This window comes from Lithobates pipiens, unplaced genomic scaffold (assembly GCF_037356315.1).
Source record: "Lithobates pipiens isolate NorthernLeopardFrog02 unplaced genomic scaffold, aLitPip1_a1.2 Scaffold_19, whole genome shotgun sequence".
Taxonomy (NCBI): Eukaryota; Metazoa; Chordata; class Amphibia; order Anura; family Ranidae; genus Lithobates; species Lithobates pipiens.
Window position 1 is genome coordinate 243,071,552 of NW_027507764.1, and position 22,212 is coordinate 243,093,763.

The following is a 22,212-nucleotide window of genomic DNA, read 5'->3' on the forward strand; positions in this document are numbered from 1 at the left end:
TTTCAGTTGGTAGACTCGGCCCCCTTCCGTGAGTTTGTACAATGTGCGGTTCCTCAGTGGCAGGTCCCCAAACACCACTTTTTCTCACGGAAGGCAATTCCGGCTCTCTACCGGCATGTGGAAGGCAATGTCCTTGCCTCGCTGGACAGGGCGGTCAGCGGTAAGGTGCATATTACCGCTGACTCATGGTCCAGCAGGCATGGACAGGGACGTTACCTGTCTTTCACGGCCCATTGGGTCACTCTTCTGGCAGCTGGAAAGGATACAGGACAAGGTGCAGTAGTGTTGGAGGTTGTTCCGCCACCACGCCTCCAAAATGCTACTATTGGTTGCGACACACCTCTCTCCTCCACCCCCTCCACTTCTTCTTCCTACATGGCCTCTTCCAGTGCTCTGTCCTCAGAACCAGCGGTGCTCCCTAGGCATTCCAGGGGCTACGCAAGTACGCAGGCAAAACGATTCCATGCCGTGCTTGCGCTGGTTTGTTTGGGGGACAGGAGCCACACTGGGGCGGATGTTTTGTCAGCTCTGCAGGGGCAGGCCGAGAGGTGGTTGACGCCATGCCAGCTTAAGCCAGGAATGGTGGTTTGCAACAATGGCACCAACCTCCTCTCCGCCCTCCGACAGGGACAACTGACCCATGTGCCCTGTATAGCTCACGTCCTTAACCTGGTGGTGCAGCGGTTCTTGGGCAGGTACCCCGGCTTACAGGATGTCCTGAAGCAGGCCAGGAAAGTCTGTGTGCATTTCCTCCTATCATTTAATGCCTGTGCTCGGCTGGCTGAGCTCCAAAAGGAGTTGAACCTGCCCAAGAACCGCCTTATATGTGACATGCCCACCAGGTGGAACTCAACGTTGGCCATGCTGCAGCGGCTGCACACGCAGCAGAGGGCCATCAATGAGTACCTGTGCGACTACGGCACCAGGACAGGGTCAGGGGAGCTCGGATTTTTCTCACCACGCCAGTGGGGCATGATCAGGGATGCATGCACTGTCCTGTCACCATTTGAGGAGGCCACAAGGATGGTGAGCAGTGACAGTGCATGCATCAGTGACACTGTACCTCTTGTCCACCTCTTGGAGCATACGCTGCATGGAATAATGGACAGGGCACTTGAGGCAGAACAGAGGCAGGAAGAGGAGGACTTCCTTGCCTCTCAAGGCCCCCTTTATCCAGACAGTGTTCCTGCTGTGCCACCCATCACACAGGAAGAGGATGAGGAGGAGGAAGAGGAGGAGGAGGATGATTGTGTCAGCATGGAGGTGGAGGCTGGCACTCAGCATCAGCAGCAGCAGCAGCAGTCTTGTAGGGATGATTTACAGTCCCAAGAAACACGTGGACTTGTACGTGGCTGGGAGGAGGTAGCTTCGGATCATGTTGTCCTTAGTGACCCAGAGGACTCCGGACTGAATGCCTCAGCTAACCTACGCTGCATGGCCTCCCTGATCCTGCAAAGCCTGCGGAAGGATCCTCGTATTCTTCGGATCAAGGAGAGGGACCAATACTGGCTGGCCACTCTCCTTGATCCACGGTACAAGGGTAAGGTTGCCGACCTTATCTTGCCATCGCAGAGGGAGCAGAGGATGAGACATCTCCGGGAGGCCTTGCAGAAAGGTCTGTGCAACGCGTTCCCAGAGACTGGGAGGTTACAAACTCCTGGTCCTGGACAACGTGTTGCTGAGGCATCGGTCAGAAGGAGCGGTGGAGAAGGTGGCCGTCTGACTGATGCTTTCAGACAATTTTTTAGTCCGCAGCCCCAAGGTATGATCGGTTCCAGCAACCATCGCCAGCGTCTGAATCACATGGTGCAGGAATACCTAGGGGCAAGGTCAGACTTGGACACCTTTCCCAGCGAAAATGGCTTACTGGGTCTTGAGGATGGATCACTGGCCAGAGCTTGCACAGTATGCAATTGAGCTACTGGCCTGTCCTGCATCCAGCGTTCTTTCGGAACGCACCTTCAGTGCTGCTGGTGGCTTTGTTACCGATCACAGGGTGCGGCTGTCTACCAAATCAGTTGATCGACTGACCTTCATCAAGATGAATCAGTCTTGGATCACCCACAGCTACCAAGCACCTGAAGCTGATGTAACCGAATAATTTTTTTGGAAATATCACATTCCTTCAAGACTGCCTATGCTGATGCTGAGTGACTGTCCTGTTATGTTGATTGTCTATCCTCTTCCTCCTCCGATGATATGTTGGAAGAACATTTCTGTTTCTGGGTGATGCCATCAGCCCAATTGTTCCGCCCCTGTTTAACAGGAGCGTTTAAGTACAATTTTTGATGCAATGCTTTGCAGCAGGGCTAATTCCTGCAATAAAACAAGAGTATATGGGAGAGGTTGCAGTATTGTGGGACCAGCACCAGTGCCATCAGCCCAATTTTTCTGCCCCTGTTTAACAGGGGCGTTTAATTACAATTTTTGATGCAATGCTTTGCAGCAGGGCTAATTCCTGCAATAAAACTAGAGTATATGGGAGATGTTGCAGTGTCGTGGCACCAGCACCAGTGCCTAAGGCCCAATTTTTCTGCCCCTCTTTAACAGGGGCGTTTAAGTACAATTTTTGATGCAATGCTTTGCAGCAGGGCTAATTCCTGCAATAAAACTAGAGTATATGGGAGAGGTTGCAGTGTGGTGGCACCAGCACCAGTGCCTAAGGCCCAATTTTTCTGCCCCTGTTTAACAGGGGCGTTTAATTACAATTTTTGATGCAATGCTTTGCAGCAGGGCTAATTCCTGCAATAAAACTAGAGTATATGGGAGAGGTTGCTGTGTTGTGGCACCAGCACCAGTGCCTAAGGCCCAATTTTTCTGCCCCTGTTTAACAGGCACATGTAATTACAATTCTTGATATAATATTTCACAGGAGGGCCCGTTCCTGTGCCCACCCAGAGTAACTGTGAGGACGTATAGTGTTGTGGCACCAGCACCACAACCACCAAAGGTCAATTTTTCTACCACTGTTCAACAATGGCATGTAATTACAATTCTTGATATAATCGTTCACAGCAGGGCGCCCCAGCGCCCACCAAGAGTCACTTTGAGGGCTTACAATGTTGTGGCAAAACCAACACCTTGTTCCGCCATTTCTGCAGAGCATATAGGGCAGGACCCTACTTTCAAACATCCAACTTACAAACATCTCCTACTTGCAAATGGAAGGAGACAACAGCAAGTGAGATGAAAAAAGATGGACGACAAAACAAATTATACAGGGGTAATAACCCTTCCCTATGTTTTCCAAAAAGCTTAAATTTTTTTTTTTTGACTGGAGCTACACTTTAAAAATGTACCAGTTGAAAATTACAAACAGATTCAACTTAACACAACAAACCTACACAGTCCCTGTCTTGTTTGCACAGCCTGTATACTGCTGTTCTGAGTATATAGGGCCGGGGGGCCACACGCATTTCCTTTTTTTAATATGGGTACGGGGTTCCCCTTAATATGCGTACAAGACCCAAAGGGGCTGGTAATGGGCAGGGAGGGCTACCCATGCCATTTTTCTCAATGATTTTCAACCATATTGCAGGAACCAGATATAACATTAAAACCGCAAGCAGCTTTAAATGACGTTATTTCCGTTAAATGTCATTTTGTGCAGGGACTGTTCTAAACACGGGAAACACGTGACACTTCACAGGCATACTACAGACACCCCCCAGGCACCATATTTAAAGGAATATTTCACTTTTTTTCCACTTTAATCGTCATTAAAATCAGTGCTCCCGCCAAAACGGCAGTTTTTAAAACTTTTTTTTGCATTGACCCATGTCCCCTGGGGCAGGAGCCAGGTCCCCAAATCCTTTTTAGGACAGTATCTTGCATATTAGCTGTTAAAATTAGCACTTTTAATTTCGAACGTTCGAGTCCCATAGACTTCAATGGGGTTCTAACATTCGTACGAATTTGGGGTCCGTTCGAAAGTTCTGGTGCGAACCGAACCGGGGGGTGTTCGGCTCATCCCTAGTTGTGGGGAAGAGGCCCTTGTCCTCATCAACATGAGGAAAACGTGTTTTTCTGGGGGAACGTTGGTTTGGATTTTGGGGGGAACCCTACGCTTTTTTTAAACTTTGTGCTGGGCCTGGTACAAATTTGCAATTTTTTTAAGCCCTTTTGTATACATTCACCTGGCAGCCAAGCATCCCCAGCTAACAGCTGAATGTGCCCGGTGAGTCACTGGTTATTGAGATACCTGTGGGTTCTGGCTCCCTAACAACTAGGAACCCTGAACAGGTAGATGTCACATTTAGCAATGGTAGTGAACCTGCTGTTAAATGTTTCTCTTCATACTGCTGCAGGAAGTTAGTTTAGCCAAACACCCATTTGTTGAGCCGTTTGAACAGGAATCTCCATAGACTTTACACAGTGCAGAAGTCTCCCTCATACTTTTCCCCCTCCTAGGCAAATGTTAGTGTTAGGCTTATAAAATAAAAATGAATGTGCTGCACCCAAATAATAAACACAACAATTAACAAAAACAAATTGTTAAAGATAAATCTGCAGCTACCTCATCAATAATATATATGCAATGTCAAATCAAGAGCAAAGGAGTGCCTACTAAAATCTGTGCAAATATAAACAAGTAAATATCATGCCAGGAAATATACAAAACATTCATAATAAAGTACAGTCCATAAAGCATCTATAAGCTCACAATTAAACACCCAAGAATCAAATGAAAATCTTCCTGCCACCCTTGTGCTAATAAAATGGAAATCGAAAACCCCCAGGTACCAATCCCATAGGACAGCAGCTCACAATCATAATCAAGCCCCAAAATTATTCTAAAAGCACTTTTATATAATCCACTCCAGACTGCTGTCATCATATATGCATCTGGATCACAGACGAATACATCAAGATAGAAACCACATATGCATGGAAAAAGAGGCTAACAATAATGAAGTACCACTTAAAAACGTTTTATTAAAAACTGAAACGGGGTCTAAAAATGTTCTAAACAAAGGGCCACTTTACTGTCCTTCAGACTTTAGGTGGGCTGGTCTGTGGCCATTGGGAGTAGAAATTGTCCTTGCATCAGTGGGAGTAAACAATGCATCTTTCGAGTCCATGTGAGGAATACTGCCCATCATTGGTATCAGTGGAAGTAATACTGCCCATCATTGGCATCAGTGGAAGTAATACTACCCATCATTGGTATCAGTGGAAAGAAAAGGACCCCATCATTGGTGTCAGTGGGAGTAGTAGTGTTCTACTGCTGGTGCCAGTGGAAGGAATAGTCTTCCATCATTGGTGTCTGTGGAAGGAATAGTGCCCCATCATTGGTGTCACTGGGAGGAATAGTGCCCCATCATTGATGTTAGTGGGAGGAATAGCGTGCCATCATTGGTGTTAGTGAGAGAAACAGTGCCCCATCATTGGTGTAGGTGGGAGGAATAGTGTTCCATAATTTGTGTCAATAGGAGAAATAGTGCCCTGTTGATGTCAGTAAGAAGAATGTTCCATTGTTGGTGTCAGTGGGAGGAATAGTGTATTGTATCAGTAGGAAGAAAAGTGTTTCAAGGGCCAGACAATGGTGAGCAAACAGTCCCCGGGCCACAGTTTGGAGACCAATGAACTAAAAGGTTACACTCGCATAGGCAGAAATAGTGTCAGCATGTCATAAATCCCACAGAACGCTATGAACTCACACATCAGTGCCACAAATGAGGCAAATCTTTGGTTTAAAAATGTCCAAGTGTGATGACGACACTGTAAACCTGCCCTACACATACGAGTTTCATCTAAATTACTTCCTTGGAAGCCCCTGAGGAGGTCATTTAGATGAAACTCTGTACATATCTGTTTTTTATTGCAAGATGCATAATGTTTAAAGGATTATAACTCACTTTCACTTGATGAAAAGTCTTGTGATTCAAGTATGCCAGACTCCTGCAAGGATCTAATGCATGAATCGACAAGTTCTAAACCCGTGGTCAGCTCATCTTCTATGTCTTTCTGTCCTTCTGTAAAATAGAAAAGGTAGTATCATTTACTCAGAAAGTAAACCGTTACATGTTCATCAAGCCAGAGAATGCTTACCCAGCAATCTATAATACATGGTCATATGTATACCCTGTTACAATACATTCCAATCATAAAACAATAGAAGACAAATGTTTTCACCTCAAAGAAATCTTAAATTAGGGGCCAAGATGGAAAGGAGAGGGACATATCCCCAAGAAAGAAGGGGGGCAGCCCCACACCCAGGTCCTCTCTCCTTCCAGCTTGGCCCCCAATTCCACCTAGGTGCAACCTCTGGAAGCCATGGTATTTAATGTAAATTTGGCATGTTATATGAATTAATATTGTGTGTATATTGTTTATTATGTTTTTTCTATTTAGTTATGTTTTTCAAACTTAAATACCTCACGAAGAAGCCAAAATTGGTGAAACACGTACAAGACATTAGTGCGTTTGGAATCATTAACAGTATAACAAAACATGGTTATAACCTCCGTTTTATATATATGTGAAGTGTGTATATGTGTAGGACTTTTAATCTTTGTAAGAATAAAATTGTTTTTGTATTGTTTTTAAAAAGTTTAAAAAACAACAACCACTTGACACAGTCAAGTGTAAAAACTAGCACAGCTTGGTTGCAATACAGGAGCTTGGAACCAGCGTGCGTTCCACTAACTGGAGCTCTGCAACTGGAAATAACATGATTTCCGGTTGTTGTTTTGTAAACTTTTTAACCTTAATAAAACAAGCTGGATTTACACTACAAAATACCCATCTCTTTTGTCCATGAGGGTAATATGTGGTTTACCACGAAGGAGGCAACTACTATAACCTAATCTATCGGGAACGGCTTATCCCAGGAGGAGTATAAGGATCTGGATATCCCATTGTGTGTGGAGCTACGGAGGAGGTGAATGCCCTGAGGACTGCCAATGCACTCACTGCATGCGATTTACCCCTGCAGGGGAGCAGGGATCTGGTGAGTGGGGAACTAAAGGGGAGCACTGATGTCACCTAAGCTGTTACATAGGAGTCACTTTTGGACAAGCACAAGTCACTTCAAATTTTGACACTTTTTGCACTACTAAAAGAATGAACTTATATCAACCACCATTTTTATATGTTGTTTTTTATGTGTTTTTTTATATGGAGAAATTCTTTATAATAGAATTCTGTTGCTAGTTGCTGAGAAAAATTGTTTAGGAAAAAATCTGAACAAAATTGCTGACTGGGCGGGAACACTAAGCACATTCACTTTTTATTGCAGACTGACATGTCAGCTTGCAATCAGTGTCGCCATTAGGGGTTTTCTCATTTGTATTTTAGTAATTATTTTTTGTATAAACCTGCTTTAAAACAAAGTGGGAACATCCGTCAAACGTTTTTCTTGTGTGGGAACAACCACATTACTCAGCACGCACCACTTAAAAGAGTAATTCACTGTAGAGGTTTGTCCTCAGGTGATGGCAGCATTTTTTCACTTATGTTCTTTTCATTTACATATTGCATATTCACCTGGGAAGAGTGACCCATTGGAGCAGCACTCTTCAGGTGACAGGCAGCACCACCCACCCCTATTTTTATACACTTTTACTATTGGTACTCCGGTTGGAGCCCCTTGGGGGAGGCAGCAGCTTACACCTAAGCACAGAATCTAAAAAATATTATTTAAGGCTGGTATGTTTACCTGGAAAGGTAGCAAAGTTATATGTATCCCACCCGTATACTCTAGTGGACTGCAAGCTCTTCCACTTTTTGTATCCTTTCTTTATATACCACTACATAGTAGGTTTTCACCTATATCCATAGTTTATACCTTATAGATTGATCAACTCTTCCATTTTTCATAGTTATTTTAAATCAGTTTTTTTTTTTATTGGAAGATGTGACGTTTCAAAACCTAGACAAAATCATGATTAGCTGCAATAAGGCAGCCCCATTAAAAGCAATGGGAGGCTGGGGGACAGGGTTTGGTGTGACCTCCCGGGGCAGGTGCAGGGCGGATGTGTAACGAGAGGACGTAGCGTCCGCCTGAGGGGAGGGGCCTGCCAGCGCTAAGCTCACCGCACCGACGAACAAACAGCAAGGCATGGTTTGGAGCAGGGAGGTGAGAGATCCCAGCCCAGACATGCGGAAGCGCTCGGTGCGGTGCTGCTAACATCCCGCAGTCCTGAGTACGGAGCTTTCCCCAGCCTCCTCATCACCTCGACCGGCCCACCCCCCCCCCTCCTCTCCGCGCTAGTGCACAACGGATACCCCCTGGCTATGCAGCAGGACCTCGGAGGAATTTGGAGGAGACCCTCCGGAGCCCGGAAACTAGAAGGAGACCGGTGGGAAAGAGACACAGCATTGACAAGGACGGTAACATTCTTAAAGTCACAATATTGTTGCTGTGTAATATACATCTAACCAGGGGAAACAAATAACGTGTCTATGGGGTTAAATGTATGCAGGTCAAAAGGAGCCTTGTTAAGTAGATGAGGAAGCCCGGCTGCGGATAAGTTTTCCTTGGTTGCATGTTCCCATCGACAGTTTTGAATTTAAAGCAACTGCAGGGTTGTATAAACCTTAACAGGATCGTAGTCTCATTGTATATGCATATGGTAACGGCTATGCTCAGTATACCAGGAGATGATAACTTGGAAAGTGTTCCTCTAAACAGTAGTGGATCTGCAGGGTCAACACGCATTATTTCCCTTAAATAAGCTGAAACATTACTTCACTGACTATCGCAAGTGCATGCGACATTTGCACATGTGCAATAATACGTGAGAAAAAGTCGCATGGTTCAAAATGAAGGGATAAATACCTACCGCCAGGACAAATCTCGCATGGATAGGTGGAGGAAGTCCATGAGGTTTGCCTCCATTCCGTGGGTATATGCATTTGCTGGGCGAAGCATTTATACCATTGAGCAAACATTGATGAGAAAAGCAGTTTTTATGCATCAGAGTGTGGATTTAATGGTGTGGGATTAAAAAAGGTTTTTTCTTTACCCTTACTTTCTTGCTGACCCGGATACACATAAGAGCGGACTAGATACCTAGACCTGACTTTAAGAACCTTAGAAGAGAAATTATGGTAGGAGGAATTAATCGCAAAGAGATCTGCAATGCTACTTTAAGCTTTTTTTTCTTACGGTTGAAACGCTAGACGAATATAACTGGGGGAGGAGGTTTTTTTCTTTCCTCTTCCTGTTTGTTCCCTTTTTTGTTTTTTTGTTTTTTTCTCCTCCTCCCTCTTCCCGCTCCGTCAGCACATATTGTTTATGCAACAGGAATTGAATAGACTACCTGAATCGCTTGTAATAGCGTATACATTATACAATAAGAGGAAATCGCATGATCTGATTACAGGGATTTTTTTGTTTTTGTTTTTTTTTTTCTCTCTCCCTGCCGTGCGCATTCCAGATCAGTACAAACTTCCTTGAATTTAGGATATCCTAGTCTCCCTTTTAAGGGACTCTTCTGTTCTTAGTGGAGAATAGAGATGAGTTCCTAAATGGCTGATTGGTCCCCCCTCCCCTGGGATAGATATTGACAACCTTTTGCCACTCTGCCTGTGAATCACATCAGGAATAAGAAATAGAGGTTAAACTCCACAGCCCAGCTATTCTATCTCTCCATGCGAGGTTGGAGATCGAAAGACAGGAGGCGCTAAGCATTCGACAAGATATCAGGGTGACCCGTCAAGCCCAGGATCCATAGGTTTCTACCTAGGGGAGGATTGGCGCGGTTAAAGGTTACCTGCTGCTTAGGTAAGAAACCCCCTCAGAGTATGTAGTGGAAGAAGATATTAAAATAAAATATAACGGGGAGCAGTATTATTATTTTGAGAGAAGAAGTAAGTGTCAAGGGGTCCCCCAAGGGACTCTGCCAGCGGAACATAGACATAGAGTGGAAAAAGGTTGAGATTCCCTAAGTAAAAGCGGGGAGCAAAGAGGTAAACTGGATGATCAGCTTCATAGAAAGAAAGTCGCTGGAGGAAGCGACTCCATCGATGAATTAAGACTTAAGGGAAAGAGTCTTCGAGGTGTTTAGGATCCACATAATTTTGAGATAGATTGAACTATGAGTAAATCAGCAAATAAGATGGCGAAAAGTGGAGCCGCACGGAACATAAAAGATAAGAGTCTAGATACGTCGATCCAACAGTATATGACACAAGGAGCAAGCCCCAAAGAAGCGGGATTGGATAAAAGACAATCAACCATCTCAGAGTACAAGAAGGGATCAGGCAAACATAAGGGTGGAGGAACACAACATACCAGTGAGGACACAATAATAGAAAGTGACTGGGAGAGCAGCAAAACGGAAGAAATTAGGACAGAAGATCTTCCTCCCTCAAAAGGAGAAATGGCAGAGATGCTTTCAAAATTAGAGAATGCAATCAAAATGGACATCAGGGGGCTCCGAGAAGACCTAGGCGGATTACTAGAGAGAGTAGAAGCTACAGAAAATCGTATGGATCTCCAAGCTATAGAGCTAAACAAAGTTAAAGATCAACTAAGAACACTTCAACAAACACAAAGGAATACGCTGTATAAACTGGAAGACCAGGAAAATAGAAGTAGAAGGAAAAATTTGAAATTGCGCTCAATCCCGGAAACAAAAGGCGAAGACTTAAGAGTAATACTAAACAGTATTCTCGCCCCTTGCTGGGGAAATGAGATGGGAGCTCCACCAAGGATTGATAGAATCCATAGAATTGGTAAAACAAGATTTAGAGATATGGACAGACCGAGAGACATAATAGTGCGGTTCACATTTTTCGATGAAAAAGAAGTAATATGGAAAAAGTTAAGGGGAAAAACCCCACATGTATATGAAGGGAGAGAAATACAGATATTCCCGGATATGGCACCCGAGACGCTTTTAAGGAAAAGACTTTTGAAACCCCTACTAGATGAATTGCAAGCTCAGAACATTAAATATAGATGGGGCTTTCCTGCTTGCTTAATAGGGAACAAAGATGGTAAATCGGCGAAGCTGGTTTTCCCGGAAGATTTGGAAGATTTTTGTGAGAAACTGGGAATACGCCCGCCTATACTTCCTGGTTGGCAGATGGAATAATGGGCTCATTGTAGGGGGAAAAAATGGGTCCGGGGAAAGGAGGGGAGGGAAAAGGGGAAGGAAATAAGGAAAATATATAATTTAAACAAGATTGTGGGATTTAATACCTCCTGTCTCATGGGGAGAGGCGGGAGAGGCGCAGGTGGAAAAGCCCCAAACCCTCTTAACAAATAGATTAGGAGATGGTAGGGGTGTGTACGACCATTAACCTAACAAAGGCCGTAAATAGGCCAAGGGAGTTGGGGGGAAGGGGGAAGGTAAGGAGGGAGGTGGGTATGGGATGCAAAGAAGGGAAGGAGGGAGGGGTAGATAGGGGAGGTTGGGAAGGTATAAGGTTGGGGAAGGGAAGTAAAGTGGAGGGAGGGGTGGGGGAGGGTGGAGGAAAAATGTGGACCACCTTAGTAAACAAGATAAGAAGTACCTATGTAGGGCAAGGAACGTAGGACAAATAGATGGGCAACAGTAAAATAGACGGCTTGAAATTTATGTCCTATAACGTGAAGGGCATGAATACCCCAATAAAAAGACATAAGATCTTAGCAGAATTGAAGCGCTATGAGGCTGACGTTATATCTCTACAGGAGACACATATCTCCCTCGCATCAAACATTAGATTATATTCCAACAACTACCCAATCTGGTTCTATAGTGATACTATTTCAGCCAGAAGTAGAGGGGTAGCGATAGGGTTTTCCAAAAGAATAAGGTTTCAGTTGAAGGAAAAAATGTGCGATGCAGAGGGAAGATATTTGTTCCTAAGAGGTACATTAGAGGAATTGGAGTGTACTTTAGTAAATATTTATGCTCCTAATAGCAACCCAATTAGTTTTTTAAATAAGATAATATATAAACTTATGGACTTTAAAGCAGGTTATGTAATTATGATGGGGGATTTAAACTTCGGCCTCAACCCGGAAGTCGATAGTTCTTCGGAGGTTAAAAAGATGAGAAGCGCAGCACACAAAAATATAGCTCAAAAGCTATATAACAACCAATTAGTGGATGTATGGAGAGCAAAAAATCCCCTGTCACGTGATTATTCCTTCTATTCATCAGTCCATGGGACGTATTCACGCATTGATTACATATTCATAGACCATGGGCTATTGGAATACGTGATGGATTCAGGGATAGAAGTGATGACTCTTTCGGACCACGCCCCGGTAAAACTATGCCTAAACATCTCAAGGATAGGGAGGAACCTCTCTGGATGGCGGTTGAATGAGGAGCTATTGCTTAGGGAGGAGGACAGGATAAAAATCGCGAGTGAGATCGATCAATATTTTACATTTAATGATACAGAGGGAATTAAAAGTAACACGCTGTGGGATGCGCATAAGGCCTATATAAGGGGAATACTGATATCTATGCAATCTAAAAAGAAAAAAATGAGAGCCGAAAAAATCAATAAATTAATGAGTGAGATACATTGTTAAGAACAAGACCATAAAAAAAAAAGTCTGCCCCAAAATGACCTGGTATTTAAAAAGTTATTAACGGTAAGGATGGAGCTGAAGGACCTTTTGGACCAAGAAGCGGCGATGACGTTTAAAGGGTTGGCCAAGGAACAATATTTATGGGGAGATAAATCAAGTAAGTTTTTAGCCAGAATGTTAAAAAAGAAAAAAGGAAAAAATTTCATTGGGGAAATTAAGAATAAAAATGGAAAAGTGCTCTATACTACCAAAGATATAGCAGAAACTTTTAGACTATACTTTGAGCAGATATTTACAGACAGTAAGAAAAAGGCCAAAAACGGAGATAAAGAGCAGAAGATCAGGGAATTTTTGGAGAAAAATACATTGACTAAAATCACCCCCACGGAAAGGGACATACTTGAAAGGCCAGTTTCGGAGGATGAAATAGTCAGAGCATTATTAAAATCAGCACCAGGAAAATCCCCGGGACCAGACGGTTTCACAACATTATATTATAAAACGTTTAGAGAGGCCCTTGTTCCCCAATTGTGTCGGTATATGAATGGCCTAGGAGAAGAATATAGAATAAGTAATGAAGATTTAAGGGCTACAATTACTCTAATACGGAAGGAGGGCAAAGATCCCACACAGTGTACCAGCTACAGGCCGATTTCGCTGTTAAACGCGGATACAAAACTATATGCTAAAATACTAGCAGAGCGAATGAAGGGTTTAATGACATCACTGGTCCACCCAGACCAGACGGGCTTCATAGGGGGACGAGAGGGAAAGGATAACGGAATAAAGACACTCCTCCTGCTTCAAAAGATGCGACAGGGTGGAACCCCCAGTCTGCTCCTGTCGTTAGACGCACAGAAAGCCTTCGACAGAGTAGACTGGGGGTTTATGTTTAAGACATTAGAGAAGATGGGGCTAGGACCTAAGATGTTACAGAAGATAAAGGTACTGTACGAACATCCAAAGACATGTATAAAAGTTAATGGGTATGTGTCGGAGCCTTTCGAAATGGAGAGGGGTACAAGGCAGGGCTGTCCGCTTTCGCCCCTCCTGTTTGTGCTCTCCCTGGAGCCACTCCTGGCAGCAATAAGAGGGGACCCGGGGATAGAAGGGGTGAAAGTGGAAAAAGTGGAATATAAATACTCCGCTTTTGCGGACGATATCTTAATTTACTTGAACAACCCAAAGACATCTATGCCTAAATTATTTGAGCTACTCGACCAATACGGGGAGGTCTCAAATTTTAAAATAAATAGGTCAAAATCGGAGATAATGAATATCAATATTAACAAGCGAGAGGCACAAAAGGTACAACAAAGTTGGAAACTCCCGTGGAAGAGTGAGCTTAAATATTTAGGGATAAAATTAGCAAAAACAGAGAGGAAAATGTACCGTTGTAATTATATCCCGTTACTAGATGAGATACAGGCAGAATGTAAAAGGTGTAGTTATAGGGCATTATCATGGCTGGGAAGAATAAATTCATTAAAGATGATAATATTTCCTAAGATCTTATACAGGTTTCAGATGCTCCCTATTCCTCTGTCCAATGTGTACTTGTCAAAATTAAAATCTATCCTAATGAAATTTGTTTGGAAAAATAAAAAAGCCAGGGTGGCCCTAGCTACACTCCGACAACCAAAGAACAGGGGTGGAGTAGCAGTGCCAGATGCGCAGACTTATTATGAAGCTGTTGTGGTGTCTAGAGTGAGTGAATGGAGCATAAGGGATAACACAGAGAAAAGATGGGTGAGACTGGAACACGATGTATGTAGAACAAAATTAGATAAGCAAATTTGGAATCCTCCTTTAGAGAGAAGTGTATTTTTGGAAGGGAATAATATTACACGAAACACATTGCGGATTTGGGATAAGATATATAGGCAATTTAACGGAAAATACAATTCACCACTTATAGCATTAAAGAATAATAATTTTTTCTTACCAGGATGTCAGGAAATAGGAGGGAATTGGGTTAAAGAGGAGGTAAAATTAAAAGATGTAATGAAAGGGGAGGGACTAGCACCATATCATGAGTTGGCACAAAAAAAAGAGATGATGATAATTGATGAGTGGAGGTACGCTCAGCTTTCGAGTTTTATCAAAAAACTCCCTGTACGGGTTAGAACAGCGGAAGATCTGACCCCGTTGGAACAACTCTGTACATTAAAGACAGCAAAGAAAGTTGTTTCGAGATGGTACAGAATGCTGTTAGAGGGAGTAGAGCTGGGGGTACCTGCGTACATCAAAAAATGGGAGAGGGAATTAGGATCACAACTAGAAAACACAATAGTAAGGAAAATATTTAAATTAGTGCATGGCTCGGCGGTAGACGCCAGAACGGCGGAAATGAGCGCTAAATGTTTGATGAGATGGTATTATACCCCAGAGAGGAAAAGCAAGTTTCAGCAGGATGGCGCCAGGGAATGTTGGAGAGGATGTAGAGAGGTGGGCACGATGGCACATTTGTGGTGGAGTTGTCCAAAAATAAAATCCTATTGGAACCAAATTATAGCCCACATCAAAGAGATTACAGGCAAAGAGGTGAAGGCTGACCCCTGGGTAGTGTTATTCCATGGGACAAGAATCGGGCTCAGACAATATAAGGAATCAGTGATCCCCCACCTGCTGAATGCAGGTAAAAAATTAATACCGAAGAAATGGCAAGAGAAGGAAGTTCCGTCAATGTGGGAATGGGTGGATTCGGTAGAAAAGACCTATAAAATGGAGTGTTTGAGAAGTAGCCGGGAAGAACAGAGTATTACTCCAATTATAGGGAAATGGAAGTGCTGGGTAGATTTCAGGAAGAAATGGCTCATCTCAGAGGGGTTGAGGAAGCCCTAAATAGGTACAGTCAAGATACTACAAGGTACAATTTAGATAGAAATTAAAGTACTTATGGAAAAAATAGAAAAAGGTGGTCCACAGATAGGCAGGAGGGGGGGGGGTGGTTAGGGGAAAGGGGAGGAAGAAGAGGGGAGTGTGTGACAGAGAGGGATTAGAAGATTAATATGAAAAATAGTAAGCCTGGTATCAACACTCCCAAAAAAAAAAAAAAAACACTTACCACTATGATGTGATTGTTGGAAGGGACACTGAGCTCAAAGCTGAGGTGGTCCCATAGCAATTAAATAAATTTACACTGAGTGGTAAAAAAAAAAAAAGAAAAAAAAAAAAAAACCTAGACAAAGAAAAAAAAACCCACAAAAGCCAAAAACAAAGCGAATAAAGGTGGTTCAACTTTGGCTACAGACTATATGAACAGATTGATGTATAAAGTGCATGACAGTTGTCAAAAACATTTAGAGGTGTTACAAAAAATAGGAAATCATATCAGAACATTTTTACACCGATAGAGACTATATTTCTTATTCTAAAAATAACTAAACTGACTATTTGCCAGGCATAGTGGAACTGCTGTAGAGTTAAAGCAGAACAACACTGCATCTGAGCACCATAAACAAAAGTTCTATTTGATTCATTTTTAATATTTAAAGCAAACTCACTCATCCATTCATGCGTCTATGCTTTATTTTACAGAGAAACCACCTTGAACCCCCCCCCCCAACCTAGCATTTCTGGTCATGGCCACCTTGAGTAAGGGCATATGAAGCATGTAGCATTTACTTCCTGTAACCCATCTGCTTATAGCTCAGCATGCAGGCGTGAGGGTCTGATAGCTGAAAAGACCCCTCCTCCCCTCCTAAACACTACTGGAGTATATGACAGAATTTGCCTAGGTCTGGAAACCAAGAAATAACTGAAGAAATTCTAAACAAAAAGCAGTTTAAAACAAGTTACTTTCCTATCTACTTACTAATACTAGCAGCATAAGGATTAAAAATAGTCAATATTGACTGAGAGATTAACGGTTGGCTTTACTAATTACTGTATATAATGCAACCTGTATCTCAAATACCAACAATAACCCATATTCTGTGACATGAAATATTTGCTAGTGTCCAGGGAGGATGCAGGATGGAGAAAAGTTTACCCATTTTTACTAGCCAATATTTTCATGGCTTAAAAATGTCCTGACGTAGCCAATAATGGTTGCGCTAGTGCTAAAAGTGGAACTACACTGCATCTGAGTACCACAAACCAAAAATGCTATTTGATAAATTTTTATTTTCAATAGACTTATAATAATTTGTCCTAATAAGAAATACAAGTGTACAAGTACAGTGCCTTAAAAAAGTATTCATACCCCTTGACATTTTCCACATTTTGTCATGTTACAACCAAAAACTGTATTTTATTGGGATTTTATGTGATAGACCAACACAAAGTGGCACATAATTGTGAAGTGGAAGGAACATTTCCAAATAAATATCTGAAGAGTGCAGTGTGCATTAGTATTCAGCCCCCCCACTGTGAGTCAATACTTCGTAGAACCAACTTTCGCTGCAATTACAGCTACAAGTCTTTTTGGGTATGGCTCTACCAGCTTTGCACATCTACAGAGTGACATTTTATTCTTTGCAAAATAGCTCAAGCTCTGTCAGATTGGATGGAGAGTGTCTGTGAACAGAAATTTTCAAGTCTTGCTACAGATTCTCAGTTGGATTTAGGTCTGGACTTTGACTGGATCATTCTAACACATAAATATGTCTTGATCTAAACCAGGGGTCTCCAAACTTTTTAAACAAAGAGCCAGTTTACTGTCCTTTGGGCTTCAAGGGGGCCAGACTTTGGCCAAGAGTAGAAAATGTCCCGGCATCAGTGGGAGTAAACACTGTCCCATTATTGGTTTTGACAGGAGGAGTAGTGCTCCATCGATGGTGTCAGTGGCAGGAATGATGCTCCATTACTGGTCTTAGCAGGAGAAACAGTGCCCTATCAATGGTGTCAGTGGGAGGAATAGTGCCCCATCATTGGTCTTTTTAGGGGGTACAGTGCCCCATCGATGGTGTCAGTGGGAAGAATAGTACCCCCATCATTGGTCTTTGTGGGAGGAATAGTACCCCATCGATGGTGTCAGTGGGAGTAATAATGCCCCATCATTGGTGTCAGTGGGAGGAATAGTGCCCCATCATTGGTTTTAGTAGGAGGAATTGTGCCCCATCATTATTGTCAGTTGGAGGAATAGTGTCCCGAGGGCTGAATAGAAGCAAGCAAAGGGCCACATCTGGGCCCCGAGCGGCAGTTTGGAGACCACTGATCTAAACCATTCCATTGTACCTCTGGATGTATGTTTAGGGTCACTGTCCTGCTGGAAGGTGAACCTCCGCCCCAGTCTCAAGTCTTTTGCAGAGTCTAAGCCCCTGTACACATGGTCGGAGATTGTGCCAACCAAATCCGTCGGATTTAGTCCGACGGATTGTGTCCGAAACTGTTGCATACACACGGTCGGACTAAGTTGTCGAAAAATCAGTTCTTTCACAACGTGATGACGTAATTTCGTTACGATGGGACTACATTCAGGCTAGTAGCCAATAGCTTTGATGTAGAAATTTGAACTGAGCATGCGTGGCACTTGGTCCGATGAAAATGCACTACACATGATCGGATTAGGTCCGTCCGGCCCAGTTGGTCGGGAAATATTTCCAACATGGTCCGATCAAAATTTGCTACACATTGGAAAAAACATTGTTGGAAAATTGGTCCGATGCATACCACACACAGTCAGATTATCCGACGACACGGTCCGATAGGACACATTCCGACGGATTCTCCGACCGTGTGTACAAGGGCTAACAGGTTTTCTTCTAACATTGTCCTGTGTTTGGCTCCATCCATTTTCCCATCAACTCTGACCAGCTTTTCTGTTCCTGCTGAAGAAAAGCATCCCCACAACATGATGCTTCCACCAACATGTTTCATGGCGGGGATGGTGTGTTCAGGGTGATGTGCAGTGTTCTTTTTCTGCCACACATAGCGTTTTGCTTTTAGGCCTTTAGGCGTTTGCACTGGTGGTCGGTGATGGTATATTCTGAGAGACATTCCAGTCCAGCAAAGGGGCATCCCCATATAACAAAGACATCTCCAACTGGCAAAGAGACAGCCCCAATCCAGCAAAGAGTCAGCCTCAGACCAGCAAATAGACACCCCCAGTCCAGCAAAAGAGAAAGCCTCAGATCAGCAAAGAGGCAACCCCAGTCCAGCAAAGAGGCAACCCCAGACCAGCAAAGAGGCAACTCCAGACCAGCAAAGAGGCAACCCCAGTCCAGCAAAGAGGCAACTCCAGTCCAGCAAAGAAACAGCCCCGGACAAGCACAGAGACAGCCTCAAACCACCACAGAGACAGCCCTAGACCAGCACAGACAGCCTCAGACCAGCACAGAGACAGCCTCAGACCAGCACAGAGACAGCCTCAGACCAGCACAGAGATAGTCTAACTCCACCCCCTTTCCCCATCACTACAGAGCAGGACCTTGACTGTAGCACACACTGGATGAGTTCAGTGCACTTACCTTCCCCTGTGCAGCTGTCACCGTGTGTCGGGTTAGGAGAGAGGCCGCCGTTGTCCCTCGAGTAGAGATATATCTCCAACGGCCAGCCTGGGAGGTGTCTCTCCTACAGGTGCTTCTCATCCACCTTCTTCTGCACATCCAAGTTTGCTGACACCGACCCTGCTTTAGGCACATAGTGGGAAGTGAGCGTATCTCGGTTTGTGTTAGCCCTGACTTTGTCGCCACTTATCTACTGCTGTGCAGTACAGGCAGCTCATCTTATGACATGCAGCCTGGAGGCCCTGGTAAACACCCGGTGTGCCCTATGGCCAGTCCGGGCCTGACCACGGGCCTCTTGGCTGCTTCTCTGATTAATGCTCGCCTGTCAGTTTAGGTGGACGGTCATGTCTTGGTAGGTTTGCAGTTGTGCCATACTCTTTCCGCTTTTGGATGATGGATTGAACAGTGCTTTGTAAGATGTTCAAAGTTTGGGATATTTTCTTATAACCTAACTCTGCCATTTGGGCCATTCTGATGGCGTGGGCACGCCTAAAAGCCTTTAAAAGCTCTTCGGCATGCAAATTGCCTTCCGCCTCCCATGAATTATCTTCTGGTCCATACACCCTCCACTTGATTAGATATTAAATTCGGTTGTGCCTTTTCCTGAAATCCAAGATTGCTTCAAATGCTTTCTCGTTGTTAATAATTATAGGTTCTGGTGGACTGGTATTTTGGCCAGTAAAGGGATTGGGAATAACAGGCTTCAACAGAGATACATGAAAGACAATGAATTTTCAGTGTACCGGGTAAGTCAAGCTCGTAAGCCACATCATTGATTTTCCTTTTAACCGAGAAAGGACCCATTCATTTAGGACCCAGTTTCCTCGAGGGACAGGCCATTCTTAAGTTAGTCATGGACAACCAAACCTGGTTGCCAGGTTCTAGGATGAGCTCTCCCTGCTTCTTCTTGTCAAACATCCTCTTGTGGTATTCCTGGGTTTTAGCCATGGTTTCTTGTAAAAGTTTATTGTTAGTGAGCAAGAAATCCATTGTTTGGGAGACTGCGGAGATACCACACTCAGGTAAGGAACTGGGCAGGAAAGACGTATGGAAGCCATAATTGGCAAAAAATTGTGTTTGCTTAATGGCAGAGTGCAAAGATTTGTTGTAGGAAAACTCGGCAAGAGGCAGTAGACAGACCCAATCGTCCTGTGAGAAGGCAGAGAAGCAGCGGAGATATTGCTCCAAAGTCTGATTCGCTCTCTCCGTCTGCCTGTTTGTCTGGGGATGGTAGGCAGATGAAAATGCCAACTCAATTTCAAAGGGGGGGAACCGAGTAATCTAACACCGGTGGCGGGGCGTGGCCGGATGGGTGGAGCGGAGTGAGTGAGTGTGTGAGGAAGCCGCCGTGTGTGTCTCCCTCCCAAGCCCCCATGGCGAAAGCGTGGAGCGCTTAAAATTACGGCCGGGTGCAGTGCAGTGCAAGGAGGGCTGGAGTTGAGTTGAGCAGCATAGCTGGACACTGGACGGGAGGAGGAGCGACGGCGACGGCGTGACACTACCTTATCGTGCCAAGCTCTCGGGGATCCCCGCTGACTTCCGGGTTCCGTGTCCCGACGGCCGAAGTGAAGTACGAGCTCACGAGTACCTCCGACCAACGCCGAACCATCTACTGAGAAGACACCGCTCACATCAAACCACCGAAGGTTCCCCCGCTCCCCGGCAAGCCGCAACAGGAGGAAGGAGGTAAGCGGCGGGATTGAGGGGAGGAAGAAACCGGCAGTCTGAGGGGCATTGTAGGTGGTGATCTGGTGGAGAAAGCTGGGACACAGTGATGCCTGTGATGCCTGTGGACTGGTAGTACTTAATCAGGAGGGCACCGAAGGGGGTAAGAAACATTTACGTTCTCCTGTCAGTTTGTCTCCTCTGGATGTCTGGATGCCCGGATCCCTTCGCCTTGTGTATGTGTCTGCTAATCTAATCTATTAGCCTGGGTAACACACGTAAAGGAATACCTCCTGGAAAAGGAAAAAAAACCCGAACATTTTTGTAAGAAGTTTCCAGGAATATCTGAACCTGTGACCTGTGGACTGATTATAAGGCTAGCTCAGTGCATCATTAATTTATCAACTGAGGGAAGGTGTTTGTGCTAATTATTAACAGGCTAAACGGTACCTGAGTTAATGTGATAGGAAGTGTCTGTGATACTTGAAATGAACATTGGCACACGGCTACTACTGCATTCAGTGATTATTGTGTGGTGTGCGGTCGGGTCAAAACCCTCTTAAAAACACGCTATAACCGGGACTGTTCTGTTCTGATTGTTCTGAAGTAAGAGGTGAGAAAGGGAAAGTAAGATGCAACATCTGCGCTCTGCAAAAGAAAGGGGGGAAAAAAGCTCGCAACAGTCCGCCACAGCAGCTAAGTTAGAACAGTATGCTCATAACCCGGTACAGTCATCTCAGACCCCTCCAAAAAAAGGACAGTTAAAGGGGCAGCAAGGTGTAATGACCGAAAGGAAAAGTATGGGACAGTCAAACATTAATATTAACACACAGGTTGGAGCAGTGGCAAAATCCTCAGTAAATAAAAATGCGGACGCAGGGGAACAGTATATAGAAACGACAGCAGGCGACTCCCCCCCGTTAGAAAAAGAGCCAACTATAAAGGACGTGCTACTGGCCGTAAATGCATGCAACATCTCACTGAAAGAACTTTGTAACCAAATGAAGGGAGTGAAGGAGGATTTACTGGTGGTAAGGCAGGACCTACAGAAAGTGGTGGAAAGGACGACAGAACTTGAGATAAGGACTAGTAGATTAGAAGATGATTCAACCTTCCTAATTAAAGAAGTAGAAAGCCTGAAGGAGCAGTTCAGCGGATATAGAACAAGAATGGACGAAATGGAAAATAGGCTCCGGAGGGACAATGTGCGAGTAGTGGGGCTTCCGGAAAAAAGTGAGGGTGTAAACCCTGCTGAGTTTATGGAGCATCTTCTGGTTGAACTGTTTGGGAGGGATGCTTTTTCAACAGCGTTCTCAATAGAGAGGGCGCATAGGGTACCCTTTAGAGCACCATTGGAGGGGGGCCGTCCCAGGCCATTATTAATGAAATTACTTAATTATAAAGATAAAGTGGTGTTATTACGGAAGGCAAGGGAAATGGGGAATGTACTGTATAAAGGTGTTAGAATTTCATTATATTCTGATTTTTCCCCAGAACTTCAGAGAAAAAGGGTAGAGTTCCTCCAGGTGAAACGCAGGTTACAGAAGCTCAGGGTGCCGTATGCTCTTCTTTATCCTGCAAAGCTACGGATTAATGCATTAGGGCATACTCAGG

The 22,212-nt window shown here is 44.2% G+C and overlaps 1 protein-coding gene across 9 annotated transcripts in view; it reads right to left on the reverse strand.

Annotated features, from left to right (window-relative positions):
• The window catches only part of CTNND2 (catenin delta 2), a 918,973-nt gene that overhangs the window by 593,137 nt on the left and 303,624 nt on the right, over window positions 1-22,212 (reverse strand). For all 9 annotated transcript variants that reach the window (XM_077491861.1, XM_077491860.1, XM_077491866.1 and 6 more), the window contains exon 6: window positions 5,859-5,975. In XM_077491861.1, coding sequence (XP_077347987.1) covers window positions 5,859-5,975 — 117 coding nt within the window. The remainder of the gene's footprint in view (window positions 1-5,858; window positions 5,976-22,212) is intronic.